Below are 16,077 nucleotides of genomic sequence, written 5' to 3' on the forward strand. Positions count from 1 at the left end.
TTCGTGGGTGAATACCCACTTCGTCAGATGCACGTAGTGGAAATGTCCAGGGGCAGGTATATATATGCAGGCAAGCGAGAGATAATGAGGTAGCTCAATCAGGGAGGATAAGGCCCTGTTCTAGCAGGTGAGGTGTGAAAACCAAGGGAGGAGAAACTGGTTTTGTAACTGGCAAGCCATTCACAGTCTTTGTTTAATCCTGAGCTGATGCTGTCAAATTTGCAGATGAACTGAAGCTCAGCAGTTTCTCTTTGAAGTCTGGCCCTGAAGTTTTTTTGCTACAGGATGCCCACGTTAAGGTCTGTTATAGTGTGGCCAGAGAGGTTAAAGTGTTCTCCTACAGGTTTTTGTATATTGCCATTCCTAATATCTGATTTGTATCCGTTTATCCTTTTCCATAGCGACTGTCCAGTTTTGGCCGATGTACATAGCAGAGGGGCATTGCTGACATATGATGGCATATATTACATGGGTGGACGTGCAGATGAATGAACCGGTGATGGTGTGGCTGATCTGGTTAGGTCCTGTGATGGTGTCGCTGGTGTAGATATGTGGGCAGAGTTGGCATCAAGGTTTGTTGCATGGATTGGTTCCTGAGCTAGAGTTCCTATGGTGCGGTGTGCAGTTACTGGTGAGAATGTGTTTCAGGTTGGCAGGTTGCCTGTGGGCGAGGACTGGCCTGCCACCCACGGCCTGTGAAAGTGTGGGATCATTGTCCAGGATGGGTTGTAGATCCCTGATGATGCGTTGGAGAGGTTTTAGCTGGGGACTGTATGTGATGGCCAGTGGAGTCCTGTTGATTTCTTTCTTGGGTTTGTCTTGCAGTAGGAGGATTCTGGGTACACGTCTGGCTCTGTTGATCTGTTTCCTTATTTCCTCGTGCAGGTATTGTAGTTTTGAGAATGCTTGGTGGAGATTTTGTAGGTGTTGGTCTCTGAGGGGTTAGAGCAGATGCGGTTGTACCTCAGTGCTTGGCTGTAGACAATGGATCGTGTGATGTGCCCGGGATGGAAACTGGAGGCATGAAGGTAGGCATAGCGGTCGGTAGGTTTTCGGTATAGGGTGGTGGTAATGTGACCATCACTTATTTGCACCGTGGTATCTAGGAAGTAGACCTCCCGTGTAGATTGGTCCAGGCTGAGGTTGATGGTGGGGTGGAAGCTGTTGAAATCGTGGTGGAATTTTTCCAGAGTCTCCTTCCCATGGGTCCAGATGATGAAGATGTCATCAGTGTAGCGTAGGTAGAGAAGGGGCATGAGTGGACGAGAGCTGAGGAAGCGTTGTTCCAGGTCAGCCATAAAAATATTGGCATATTGTGGGGCCATGCGGGTGCCCATAGCAGTGCCACTGATCTGGAGGTATATATCGTCATCAAATTTGAAATAGTTGTGTGTGAGGATAAAGACACAGAGCTCAGCAGCCAGTTGTGCTGTGGCATCATCAAGGATACTGTTCCTGACAGCTTGTATTCAATCTGTGTGTGGGATGTTCGTGTAGAGAGCCTCTACATCCATGGTGGCTAGGATGGTGTTTTCTGGAAGGTCACCAATGCATTGTAGTTTCCTCAGGAAATCAGTGGTGTCACGGAGATAGCTGGGAGTGCTGGTGGCATAGGGTCTGAGTAGAGAGTCCACATATCCAGACAGTCCTTCAGTGAGGGTGCCAATGCCCAAGATGATGGGGCGTCCAGGATTTCCGGGTTTGTGGATCTTGGGCAGTAGATAGAATAACCCTGGTCGGGGCTCTAAGGGTATGTTGATTTGTTCCGGTGTTAGAGTAGGGAGTGTCCTGAGTAGATGTTGCAGTTTCTTAAGTGTATTCCTCAATGGGATCTGAGGGAAGTGGCCTGAAGAATTTGGTGTTGGAGAGTTGTCTGGCAGCCTCCTTTTGGTAGTCATACCTGTTCATGATGACAACAGCACCTCCTTTATCAGCCTCTTTGATGATAATGTCTGGGTGGTCTCTCCAATGCATCATCAGGGATCTACAACCCATCCTGGACAATGATCCCACACTTTCACAGGCTGTGGGTGGCAGGCCAGTCCTCGCCCACAGGCATCCTGCCAACCTGAAACACATTCTCACCAGTAACTGCACACCGCACCATAGGAACTCTAGCTCAGGAACCAATCCATGCAACAAACCTCGATGCCAACTCTGCCCACATATCTACACCAGCGACACCATCACAAGACCAAACCAGATCAGCCACACCATCACCGGTTCATTCACCTGCATGTCCACCAATGTAATATATGCCACCATATGCCAGCAATGCCCCTCTGCTATGTACATTGGCCAGAACTGGACAGTTGCTACGGAAAAGGATAAACGGACACAAATCAGATATTAGGGATGGCAATATACAAAAACCTGTAGGAGAACACTTCAACCTCCCTATACACTATACACTATAGCAGACCTTAAGGTGGCCATACTCCCTATACACTATAGCAGACCTTAAGGTGGCCATCCTGTAGCAAAAAAACTTCAGGGCCAGACTTCAAAGAGAAACTGCTGAGCTTCAGTTCATCTGCAAATTTGACAGCATCAGCTCAGGATTAAACAAAGACTGTGAATGGCTTGCCAATTACAAAACCAGTTTCTCCTCCCTTGGTTTTCACACCTCAACTGCTAGAACAGGGCCTCATCCTCCCTGATTGAACTACCTTATTATCTCTCGCTTGCCTGCATATATATATACCTGCCCCTGGACATTTCCACTACATGCATCTGACGAAGTGGGTATTCACCCACGAAAGCTCATGCTCCAAAACGTCTGTTAGTCTATAAGGTGCCACAGGATTCTTTGCTGCTTCTGCTAAGTAGTACACTCAGCCCTTTACAGTTATGGAGAATTGGCTTGTTGAGAGTCAGGGTAATTTCTGGCACTATGTTCTCTCAAAGACTTACCATCAAAGCTGCCATGTTCAGTAGCAAACTGCAGCAGACGGTTGTAAGTTTCTACAGAAGGTCGAAAGACAAATACGCCACTATTAAAGCAATCTGGCCAGCCAGAATCAGGAGCTGCAGAAAGCTCTTCCCGTTCAAACAGTTCATCAATGTTACATAACACCTTGGGGAAAAAAAAAGACTCAAATTTAAAATTTTAAAGTAACAGTTTATGAACACTGTGTTGCCTTTAACATCTGGACAGCTAACTCAAAACTGAGGGATTAAATTACTATCCTTGTCATGGAAGCTCTGAGTATTTAGAGCACATTAAACAGTGACAGTATAAAGGAGGCTGGGTATCAGAACTTTCATTTGTTAGTTGATAAGATAAAAGACGGTTACTCACCTTTGTAACTGTTGTTCTTCGAGATGTGTTGCTCATATCCATTCCAATTAGGTGTGCATGCGCCGCGTGCATGCTCGTCGGAAGATTTTTACCCTAGCAACACTCGGTGGGTCGGCTGGGTGCCCCCTGGAGTGGCGCCGCTATGGCACTGGATATATACCACTGCCGACCCAACGGCCCTTCAGTTCCTTCTTGCCGGCTACTCCGACAGTGGGGAAGGAGGGCGGGTTTGCAATGGATATAGCAACACATCTCAAAGAACAGTTACAAAGGTGAGTAACCGTCTTTTCTTCTTCGGGTGCTTGCTCATATCCATTCCAATTAGGTGATTCCCAAGCCTTACCTAGGCAGTGGGGTCGGAGTGAGATGTTGCAGAATGCAAAACTGCTGAGCCAAAGGCTGCACCATCTCTGGACTGTTGAACCAGAGCATAATGAGAGGCAAAGGTGTGGACCAAGGACCAGGTAGCTGCGTGGCATATCTCCTGGATGGGTACATGAGCCAGGAAGGCAGCAGATGAAGCCTGAGCTCTGGTAGAATGAGCGGTGAGGTGGCTCAAGGGAACATGAGCCAAGTCATACCAAGTACGGATGCACGCCGTCACCCAAGATGAGATCCTCTGGGAGGAGACAGGTAGGCCCTTCATTTGGTCTGCCACCGCGACGAAGAGTTGGGGCGTTTTACGAAAGGGTTTTGTGCGCTCGATATAAAATGCGAGCGCTCTACGGACATCTAGGGAGTGCAACTGTTGCTCCCGTCGTGATGAATGTGGCTTCGGGAAGAAGACTGGAAGGAAGATATCCTGGTTGACATGAAAGGCCGAAACCACTTTAGGAAGGAACGTCGGGTGTGGTCACAACTGCACCTTGTCCTTGTGAAACACAGTATACGGTGGGTCCACCGTGAGAGCCCGAAGCTCGGAGACTTATCTGGCCGATGTAATGGCTACGAGGAAAGCTATCTTCCAGGGCAGGTACAGTAGGGAGCAGGTTGCTAATGGCTCGAATGGGGCAGACATGAGTCTGGTTAGAACCAGGTTGAGGTCCCAGGTTGGGGCGGGGCGTCGTACTTGAGGGTATAGGCGCTCCAAGCCCTTGAGGAACCTAGAAACCACAGGGAGCAAGAACACGGAACGGCCACTCTCCCCTGAGTGGAAGGTAGAGATGGCCGCCAAGTGCACCCTCAATGATGATACCGCTAGGCCCTGCTGTTCGAGATACCAGAGGTAGTCCAAGGTGGTGGGGATCGAGACTTCGGTGGGAGTGACATTCTGCGTTTCGCACCAGCAGGAGAAACACTTCCACTTGGCCAGATACGTTGACCAAGTGGAAGGTTTCCTGCTACCCAGGAGTACTTGTTGTATTGAGGCAGAGCAATGTAACTCTGACTGGCTTAACCACGCAGCAGCCATGCCATGAGATGAAGGGACTGCAGGTCTGGGTGGTGAAGTCTGCCGTGGTCCTGAGTTATGAGGTCTGGGTGAAGAGGCAGGGTAATTGGGTTGTCTATCGAGAGGTCGAGCAACATGGTGTGCCAGTGCTGCCTGGGCCACGCTGGAGCGATCATGATCAAGCGAGCTCCGTCCCTGCGGAGCTTTAGCAGGACTCTGTGAACCGGTGGGAAGGTGTAAAGCAGTTGGCTCGTCCACGGCATCAGGAAAGCGTCTGAGATCAAGCCCTGGGAGAGGCCTTGGAAGGAGCAGAACATCTGGCATTTCCTGTTCTCGTGGGAAGCGAAGAGGTCTATGCGGGGAAATCTCCACTTCCGGAAAACAGAATAAATAACATACGGACAAATCGACCACTCGTGAGACAGGAAGGATCTGCCGAGTCAATCCGCCAGAGTGTTCCGCACCCCTGGGAGAAAGGACGCTACCAGGTCTATCGAGTGGGCTATACAAAAGACCAGAGTTGGATGGCCTCCTGACAAAGCGGGGAGGACTGTGCCCCTCCCTGCTTGTTTATGTAATATATGGCCATTGTGTTGTCTGTGAACACTGAGACACAACGGCCTTGTAAGTGCTGTTGAAACACCTGACACGCAAGGTGGACTGCTCTCAGCTCTTGGACGTTGATGTGCACGGCCAGCTCCTGAGATGACCAAAGTCCTTGAGTGCGAAGATGTCCAAGGTGAGCACCCCAGTCGAGAGATGATGCGTCCGTCATCAGGGACATAGAAGGCCTGGGTGGATGGAACAGCATCCCTGCACACACCAGGGAAGGCGTCAGCCACCAGTCAAGGGAACCTAGGATGCTCGGGGGAATGGTGACTATCATGTCTATGGCGTCTCTGCCCGGGTGGTATATCAAGTTGAGCCAAGATTGGAGGGGACGGAGGCGTAGCCTGGCATGTTTGGTCACGAACGTGCAGGCAGCCAATAGACAAGTGCAAGCCGAAGTCGTTGGGAAGTTCTGTAGGCTTTGGATAATTGCTACCATCACCTGAAACCGAGTCGGTGATAAGCAGGCTCTGGCGAGACTGGAGTCCAGGATGGCTCCAATGAAGTCTATCCTCTGTGTGGGAACCAGAGTGGATTTCTCTGTATTGATCATCATGCCTAGACGTATGAATAGGTCCTTGACGATGCCTACATGATGGGTGACTTGTGTCTCAGAGGTCCCTCAGATGAGCCAATCGTCCAGATACAGAAAGACGTGTATCCGGTGGCAGCGGAGGGAGGCGGCGACTACAGCCATGCACTTTGTGAATACTCTCGGTGCTGCAGAGAGGCCAAACGGTAGGACCGTAAACTGGAAATGCTGACGGTTGGCTACAAACCGGAGGCACCGCCCGTGTGGAGGATAAATGGCAATGTGAAAATACGCGTCCTTCATGTCGAGGGCAGCATACCAGTCTCTGCGATCCAAGGATGGGATGATGGTTTCCAGAGATACCATGTGGAACTTCAACTTTATCATGAATTTGTTGAGTTCTTGCAGGTCTAGGATAGGTCTGAGACCTCCCTTCGCCTTGGGGATTAGGAAATAGAGGGAATAGAACCCCTTCACCCTTTCGTCTTTTGGTACTTCCTCTATGGCTCCCATGGTAAGGAGCATCCGCACCTCTTGTAAGAGGAATTGCTCGTGAGAGGGGTCCCTGAAGAGGGACGAGGGTGGGAGGTAGAAGGGGGAGGCGAAAAACTGGAGGTGGTACCCAAGTTCTGCCGTGTGTAGGACCCAATGATCTGAAGTTAGCTGGGACCACGCAGGGAGGAAAAAGGAGAGGCGGTTGGAAAAAGGAGGGAAAGGATCCTGGAAAGGAACTGGTATGCCATCCTTGGGCGCACCTTCAAAAGTTTGGCTTTGGCCCCGTAGGCGGTTTGGAGGGACCCTGATTCTGGCCCCCTTGGGGTCCAGACCACCATCTACGATTGTCTCAGCCGCGCCCTCTGCCAAAGCCCTGTCTTGGTCTAGGTGGGGGATAAGGGCGGTGAGACTACGGACGGAAGGACCTGCGCTGAGTCACCGGGGTGTGCATCCGGAGGGAGCCCATGATGACCCTGTTGTCCTTAAGGCTCTGCAGCCTGGGGTCAGTCTTTTCAGAGAATAGGCCTTGACCATCAAAGGGCTGGTCCTGTATGGTGGTTTCTAACTCAGGTGGAAGGCCTGACACCTGAAGCCATGATATCCGCCTCATGGCAACACCTGAAGCCAGGGTCCTGGCTGCGGAATCAGCTGCGTCCAGGGAGGCCTGGAGAGTTCTCGCCACCTTCTTCCCTTCCTCCATAAGGGCAGAAAACTCTTGGTGGGAGTCTTGGGGAATGAACTCCTTGAATTTCTCAACTGCCGTCCAGGTATTATAATTGTACCGGCTGAGCAGCGTTTGCTGGTTTGCCACCCTGAGTTGGAGGCCCCCAATAGAGTATACCTTGCAGCCCAATAAGTCCATGCACCTAGCCTCCTTTGATTTTGGAGCAGGAGCTTGCTGGCCATGGCGTTCCCTTTCACTGACTGATTGCACGACAAGGGAGCAGGGAGGAGGGTGCACGTACAGGTACTCATGCCCCTTAGAGGGTACCATGTACTTCCGCTCAATTCCCCTGGCTGTGGGCGTGATAGATGCTGGAGATTGCCAGATGGTATGGGCGTTTGCTTGTATTGTACGGATAAACGGCAAGGCCACTCTTGTGGAGGTGTCAGCTGACAGGATATCCACCACTGGGTCCTCTATCTCCGGGACCTCCTCCACCTGAAGATTCATATTCAGGGCCACCCGCCTCAGGAGGTCCTGATGTGCCCGCAGGTCAATTGGAGGAGGGCCCGAGGAGGATGTCCCCGCCACCACTTCATCTGGAGAGGAGGAAGAGGAAAGGCCAAAGGGTCCTGCGTGGGCTCCTGTTCTTGAGTAACGTCAGTCTCAGGTGGAACTTGAGACACTGCTGGCTGAATGAGAGCCTCCTCTGTACCCACGGGAAGGGGGCGGCTGACTGTTGCTTCCAGCACCCGGTGTTCCGATGGTGCGGAGCAGGATGGCATTGGAGGCGCACCTTGGGCTTGATGGTATGCCCAACGTGTCCAGAATGACCACTGATGGGGTCCCTGTTCCTGGGCCTGGGTCTCCTGGAAGACACGGCTGGGCACATCTGAGTCACGGTCCTGTGCATAGGAAGCACTGTCCGCGTGAGATGACACAGATGTGTGATGAGATGGCCAAGGAGGCACTGAAAAACCATGGGAAGGGTCTCCATCTCTAAACAACCTCTCCCTGTGTGGCACCGGAGAGCAGTACCGGTTGCCATACCGGTACCGGGAACGAGATTGGGACCTGTGACTGGAGCAGTGCCGGGAAGTTGACCGGGATCTGGAGGCTTGATGTCTGGAGCGGCTGCGAGAAGCGCGGTGCCGGGAACGGTACCAGGAGCTGGATCGGTGCCGAGAGTATCGGGCCAGCAAACGGGACACTGAGCGGTGCCGCGAGTGCGACCAGTACCAAGATGGAGAGCGAGCAGCGTCGGGACCGGGATCAGCGACAGGACCGAGAGCGCTGGTGGGATCGTGATTGTGATCGGTGCCTCTCAACGGTGCCAACAGAGGGTGCCCTCAGCAGGACAGGCCTGCCTATTGATTGAATGACCCTCACCAGCGGTGCCGGGGGTTGAGGCAGCGTGGACTCTGTCAGCACGATCAGCTCCTTCGCCGTAGAAAAGGTCTCCAGCGTGGAGGGAATTGTGAGCTCAACCACGGTGTGCGCTGGAGAGCTTTCAGGCACTGGACTCAACGGCCCTTGTGGGACCAGAATCGACAATGCCGAAGCTGTTGGTGCCGGGCGGTCAGGCTTAGGGAGGTGCTCCAACTGCGGTGCAGGTGGTATGGAAGCCGCAAGAGTCTTATGCTTTTTAACCCGCAGAGAGAGGGAACGGTGCTGAGCAGACGACAGTGCTGGCGACGGTCGGTGCCAAGGGGTCTTAGCGGTACCGGCTCGATCCAGTGCTGAAGAGACGCTTCTGCTTGATGTGGACTGTCCAGCGCTCGGTGCCGAGGGGGGAGGAGGAGTAAGAGCAGACGAAAGTCCCGCTCCTTCTTCGTCCTGGGCTTAAAGGCCTTACAGATCCGGCACTTATCCAAGAGGTGAGATTCCCCAAGGCATTTAAGGCAAGAGTCGTGGGGATCTCCCGTTGGCATCGGCCTGTGCAGGTCGAGCATGGTTTGAAGCCCGGTGAACCAGGCATGGGGCCCGGTACCGGGTGCGGGGAAGGGGCTAATCCCTGAACCCCTCTCAACTACATACACTAACAAAGAATGAATAAAACTAACTATAACTATAGAATTTATAACTATATACACGAGAATTAATAAAATAACTACAAGTAGCTAGGGAGGTGGAGATCAGCTAAGCCGCGCTCCACTGTTCCAATGACCGACATGGGCGGTAAGAAGGAACTGAAGGGCCGTTGGGTATATATCCAGCGCCATAGCGGCGCCACTCCAGGGGGCGCCCAGCTGACCCACCGAGTGTTGCTAGGGTAAAAATCTTCCGACGAGCGTGCACGCGGTGCGCGCACACCTAATTCGAATCAATATGAGCAAGCACTCGAAGAAGAACAGTATTTATAGCTTTCCTTAAGATCTAATGCAAAACAGTGACCATAATGAAATTACAACATGATCACCACGTTTAAATGGCAGGTCCCTCAAAGTATTCTAGTGCAACGAGGAGAAGAACACTTTTACACCCCAGGGTATACGCAGGCCTTGCTGGTACATTTTTACAGATATCTATATTTTGTGTGTGAGAGTGACAGAGAGAGACAGACACAGACAGGGTCCTTGGGGGCACGCTGCAGAGCCCATCTGTTTGAATAAGTGTAATAATGGCTGGTGAAAGCCGTGTGTCTGAAAGATCCGGTTTGGCACTGACTCTGGGGACAGCTGAGTGAAGCACTAGTTTGTTTTTTTAATATTGTTAGGATTTATTTTTGGAATTGTTTGCCTGGTATGTTTGTTTGCTGATTTCCTTCTTTTAAGCTTTGAAGGGAGCAGGAAAGACTGCTCCATTTATACAACAACATTGAGGACTTCTGCTGATGAAAGTCTGCATTGCTCCTTCAAAATCGATGTAGAGAAGCTATAATATATTAACTGAGGATCTGTCCTGAATTTTTAATGGTTAAGAGAAGCCGATTGGATGGGATAGGTGCTCTTTATATAAAATTATAAAATCAGATAAATAAAATAGTGAATAAATACATTTATTTACCACAAAAAGGAAAGATTCAATAAAAAACCTACTTCCCCTGAATATCTCCCTTTTTTGGTAAATAAAAACACACAGTACGGGATCACAGCTCATAAAAATGTTTTTCAGATCCAGAGACAAATGTTCAACTGTGAACTGGCTCAACTAATCCTGCAAAATGAACTGCTTATGTGTAGAGGATGGTAAATGCAATCATGGCCATAATTTGTACTGGACAGCTAGTTAAACAGGTGACTTTATTTCCGTACAAATTCTTTTGATCTTTGGGCCACCTTACTCTGATGAGTACCAGTCTCGATTTGTCTAGCAGAATCTACCCAGCTATCTTTAACATCACTCAGAATCCTAACAACATGATTACCACTTTCTACTCACCAAGGTGTCTGCATCCATAAAGACACATTTGCTATACTGAGTGAGAGTCCAACAGTGAAGTTTGGTGAAGGTTACACCCAGCTCTGGCCTTTCCAGCAGAGCCAAGTGCATGGAGTCAGCACTGTCAATTGCATCCACTTCAATCACTTCATCAAACACACTGCAGAGGACAGCCCTGACAAAGCAAGCAACATACAGAACAATGACATTTAGAAACATTTCTTCAGTTAAACATAGTGCAAAAAATCAGACAAGAAGATAACTGGCCCCACAATGACACTCAGTTCTGATTTAACGACCCCCAACTAGAGGTTAAACCAAGATGCATGGTCCCTGTAGACAAGAAGTCTGCCCTGGAGGTAACTATAGGGGCACAAATTACAACGTCCATTCTACTAAGGGCCAGTGCATCTCAAGAAGTGATTGGTTCTGGCTAGGGAGGTGGTGTGACTAGGACTCTCACATTTTCAGTGCACCCCTATTATAGCATTTGCCAAGTGGACAGTAGAGCTGTCCTCTCATTGCATAAACATGCAGAACCATCACCACTGGCCACTTCTGCAGTGCATGGTCCCTCCCCAGGGTGTAGCAGGCCTTTCTGGTACAGGTATTTGCACCTCCCTGTGCCTGTCAGAGTAAATTTATCCTCAGTTATACACGTTTAAAATATGTGAGATATAGATATATTACTATTGTTTCAAGCCCTCTCAAAAGAATTTCAGTGGGGTGTGTCTTCATAATCACTCAGAACCTTCCTAGACAATACTGAAATTGATGATTATCATTAACATTTACAAGCCTAGAACAGGAAAAAATAATCTTAAGGTAATTTATGTGTTATGGTATCACTTACAATATCCTACGTGTTGTCCAAAGAGAGGAAGACACAAGCCCTACACTCTGCAGCTTATAATTTAAGGACTAACTGGCTCTCAGAATCAGTAATTAGTCACCAAAATATAATGGGGGAAGGGGAGAGTTAAGATTTGGTTTGGTTAGGGGTTTTGTTTTTTTAATGTGGAGTAAATTTCAAAAAGTCCTATAACTGAGATTTAGGCTCCCAAGTCATTTAGGTGCTTTTGAAAAATATTTTTCTCATCAATAAATGGGAAAAAATTGACATTTGTTGAAAAATTTTCAACAAAAAACTTGAAAAAATAAAATCAATCTAGTTCTAAAATTCACATTATCAATATCTTAGAGTCTTATTCAGGGATAGTATACTGTTCATATTTGACCTGTGCTTAAAAACTCTGGAAGCATGGACTTGCCAGTGCATCTAACCTGCAGCAAAAAAAGGAAAAATTGCCCCATGCTTTACAATCAGCACCACACCACATTCAGAATCAGCAATGTGCACAGTTCTCAAACTGCACACAAAGCCAAACTCTGACCCAATATAAGCAGATGTAACAATTGAAGTCTGTGGTGTTCTGTTTTACACCCCATTCACAAGATGGCCCCTTCAGCAGTATACTGCAGCACTGGTTCAATGGTAAGAGCTAAGATTACCATCTACTGATTTACCTGCATCATGTCTTGCAGTAACTGAGTCTCCCAGAGTATTGCTGTCCAGGTCTGACCCAACTAATTTACTAGATGTGAAGTGATCGAATGAGAGTTCTGCACATAGAATGGCTATGGAATCAGACTAAGTGGTAGGTGTTTGTTAAACAAAACAAAAACGACGATTTAAATGTTCCACCACCAAAGACTTAGGGCAATATTTTCAAGTGATTAGTAATTTTAGGTGCCCAAACTGGGGCATCTTAAAGAAGCCTAATTTACAGGAGGGTATGGCTGCCCTCCCCCCCCCCCCGCCCACTTCTTTTGTGTGGTGGAAATAAAAGATTGAGAAACACAAAAATCACTAGTCACTGTTGAAAACCTCGGGTTTAGTTTCTCTGAACAGCAAGAAGCTAAGGTATGCATTAAAAAAAAAAACATAGTAGGTTTATTTGTAATTATGTTATGGCAAGAAATTCAACAGAAGTCCAGTTTGCAACCAATTATTTTTCACATTTACTACAGCTGAGAATTTTTGAATTCTTACCTCATCACACTGGAGACCTGTGGTGTAATTAATATAGCCAGCTTTCTAGATGTCATATGATTCCTCAAGGACTGTCCAAGAACCAGAGCTCCTTGGCAATAAACATCATCCATACCAAGGGTCACAAATGCCTGATCTGCTACTGTGAACAAATATTTTGAATGGTTATTCTATTTATGTAAAATATGCGTTCTTGGCAGCATCCCACTATCCATCTTCTCCTCCAGCTAACAAACAGGCTATAGCTGTAAGAGTTTATGCTCTCTAGAAGCTCCTTCCCTTCCCAAACCTTGCCAAAAGACAGAAAATTGAATAGAGAATTCTAGGCACACATTTGCAGAACGTGTCCAATTCTTGTTTTTTGTTAACCCCTAATTTAGGCTAGTATCTGCTACGGGGTTTGTGAACTAACCTTACATTGATTTATAAACAAATCATTTCCCAGGTGGTGTTGCATCACCCTACTGCCAAATCATGTCAGCTTCCCTGTAATAAATCTAAAGATTTTTCCTTCCAATAATATTGTATACAATATAATCCAACTGATTAGGCAAGTTCTCTCATTCATGTCATTATCACAGAAAAAACACACTGCTGCATATTGTTAAGGTAGGAGGACAAGAAATTGCTAAATCCATCTATCTTTTTGTGACTTCCCTGAATCAAACCAATATTCAAAAAGGATACAGAGAAGAATAACGTAACAGAGTTACTAAGCAGGCTGGGTATGTAGGTGTACCTTGGCATACCTGCATATAGCCCCTAGGAGTAACTCCTCTCAAATGGCAAAGACTCCATATCACGAAGTAACTCTCAGATGATGATCAGGGGCATGCCTATGCTTCTTGCCCCTGGGGGAACTGAAACTGTCACAGCACCAATAGGAGGAGTCAAGCTGTCTCTGCATATTCTTGCAGTAAGAGTTGGTTACTTTATTTACTGGGCTCACATCTGCATCATTATTCCAGGGTCTCTGCCTGTTGGTGTTAACCTATTAAAAAACACGGTTGCATAACAATATATTTTTGCTTTCTAACAAGAATGCTATTATTGGGGCTGCCCAGGGGAAAACCAGAATCACACAGCCAATAGGTGAATGGCATCCCTCTGAGAGCAAGCCACCCATCAACCAGCATGTCTGGGCTCACCAGGCAACACAATTGACCAGGAGATCGTTGTTGGGTAGATGTCACTGACTCCTACAAATTGTTGGATATCTTCAGTCAATATTTGTTTTGGAAGCATTAGTAACTCAGCTCCACCATTTAAAAGTACAGGCAATTATGCAGAAGTAAACTATACCAGCAATAGCAAAAGATTTTCTCAAGGAGATGGCCTCAAGTGGAATTTCTCTGAAGCATGGTACTATATTAACAGTTCTGGGCAAAACCAACATCACTGGGTGTAGCAAACTGTTCTAGAGGAACACAGTACATACAAACTAATATCAAAAGTTTTGATATCAAAACGTGTGTTTAATTTTTAATTAAAATGAATTTATTATTTCTACCCAATATCAGCAAGATAATCTAAAGATGTAATGCTTTAAAACTAGAACTGATTGGTGTACTGAAAATTGCTATACAAGCAGGAGTTGACAAAGGACTCTATAATACTTTGTATAAGACTATTTCTATACTAGCACTTTTGTCGGTACAATTTATGTCGCTCAGGGATGTGAAAAAACACCCCTCTGAGTGACATAAATTACACCAACAGAAGCACCAGTGTGGTCAGTGCTGTCGGCAAGAGACACTCTCCCACCAACATAGCTACACCACCACTCGTTTATATTGACAGGAGAGCTCTCTCCTGGTGGTACAGAGCAGCTACACAAGCGACCTTACAACAGTGCAGCTGCATCAGTACAGCTGTGCCACTGTAAGCTCACTAGCGTTGACATGGCCTAGATAAAACAGTTAAAAATGTATTCCAAAGCTAACCGCTTTACAGACTAGGAAAAAAAAATACTAAAACCACCGTCAGAAAACAAAATAAACAATGAGAGTAGGCATTATATGTGGCAAAGTTCAGGGGCCAGTTTGTTTGGCATAGATGTACCACAGCAGAGAACTGCAGCAATCCAAAACGGAAGAGAGAAAAACATGCATGTAAAGTTCATTATGATTGCCTGAGAAAGCATCAGCCTCTATCCAACTTGGCAATAGTATCAGCATCTATTCTATTTCAATGTGACTGGAGCAAGTTGATCGCTTTGACTTTACACAACCAGATTACAAATTTAAAATAATCTTTAAAACCTAGAACATTTAGGTCAGTTGAGAGCAGAGGAAACAGATTCACAAGAAAGACTCCCACCTCCCTTTGTGCCTTAGGACATGGCTGCTGCCTGTGCAAATCATTAGACTGAGTCTAATCCTACTAAGTGTCCTCGTCTCCTTTTAACATCCAAACCGGAATCACTGGAAGCATTCTGGCTGTTTTTGTTGGAATTCTTCAAGGGAGTAGCATGCATTCCCCCCAGTGCCAGCTCAGCTCTGTTGGCTGATTTGTATGAGCAGCACATGGAGACCTGGCCCAATCACCTCTAAGCAACATCAGAATGACACAGCCATTATGCTCAGGAGGCCTGGTCCTGCAAAGCTTGAGATCATTTGACTTTTATTAACTTAAGTCTGGATATTAATGGGAGTAGAGGGCACTTAGTAGTTTGCAGAACGGGGGGAGTACAAGAAATAGGATCATGACTCCCTCAACTGTAAGGTAGCAAAGTGAAGGGGTGTAATCCTTCACCACACACTGTCAAGGTACAGCAGACACTTACCTTCATGGCATAAGCTTTTTATTTAGAAATGTTTTAAAAATCTCCTAACAGTCAGGAAATTGTTCTGGTTTTTGGTTTGGTTTTGTTTTTTTACAACTGTCCAAGACAGGATACCCTAATCCTCACAATTTCTTTTTCCACAGCCTTCCCACTTTTACCTGAAAAGGTACAGGCTGGGCCACAATATATATATTATGACATTTGTTGACTGATTTGGTTTAAAACTAGCTCCCTGTAGCTCAAGAGACTCATCAGACCAGAAACAACCCACTAGCATTAACACAAGTCAAAAATCTCTGCTTTATCTGTATTTGGACTGAATTAATTTGAAGCTACCCATCCTCCAATATCATATCCTCCAATATCATATTATTAGTAGGACAGAACAAAAGTAAACAGTGGTATAACATAAGTGATTCACTACTGCAGCTGACTAAAATCAGTTTGGAAAGTACTATCAGAGATGTCCTTGCTAATCAAATTCCTGAAGGAAGCAAGCGAAGAACAAGGGACTATTAAATGTGGAGTCCTGTGGACCTACTGATATTAAGGTAAAATCTTGTGCTCCAAATGACAGTAAGATTAGGAATAATAAAAGCTCACATCCTTTAGTCTCTTTAGGAGTATCCATAGTTTATTTTAAAAACAAAACACCTCCAAATCAAAACCAGCATTTTCATTTAATCAATATTCAATCAAAGATACTTTTGAACTTAAGTAAAATTGTACCCAATATGAGATCCAGATTATAACTGTTCAAATAGATTGCTGTGTAGGTGAAAGTACTATGGACCCTGGATTTCAGAAAAGCAGACTGACTCCCCCAGGGAATTGATGGCAGGAACCCCTGGGAGGCTAATCTGAGGG

General features: G+C 46.8%; 1 protein-coding gene across 2 annotated transcripts in view; it reads right to left on the reverse strand.

Annotated features, from left to right (window-relative positions):
• Positions 1-16,077, reverse strand: part of GYG2 (glycogenin 2) — a 45,028-nt gene that overhangs the window by 14,470 nt on the left and 14,481 nt on the right. Inside the window, exons 2-4 of one of the 2 annotated variants that reach the window (XM_050933196.1) lie at positions 12,426-12,564; positions 10,373-10,547; positions 2,914-3,076 (exon numbers count right to left, since the gene is read on the reverse strand). In XM_050933196.1, coding sequence (XP_050789153.1) covers positions 2,914-3,076; positions 10,373-10,547; positions 12,426-12,564 — 477 coding nt within the window. Of the gene's footprint in view, positions 1-2,913; positions 3,077-10,372; positions 10,548-12,425; positions 12,568-16,077 lie in introns of both variants that reach the window. The other variant, XM_050933188.1, reaches the window with a different exon arrangement.

Source organism: Gopherus flavomarginatus, chromosome 1 (assembly GCF_025201925.1).
Source record: "Gopherus flavomarginatus isolate rGopFla2 chromosome 1, rGopFla2.mat.asm, whole genome shotgun sequence".
NCBI classification, from domain to species: Eukaryota; Metazoa; Chordata; order Testudines; family Testudinidae; genus Gopherus; species Gopherus flavomarginatus.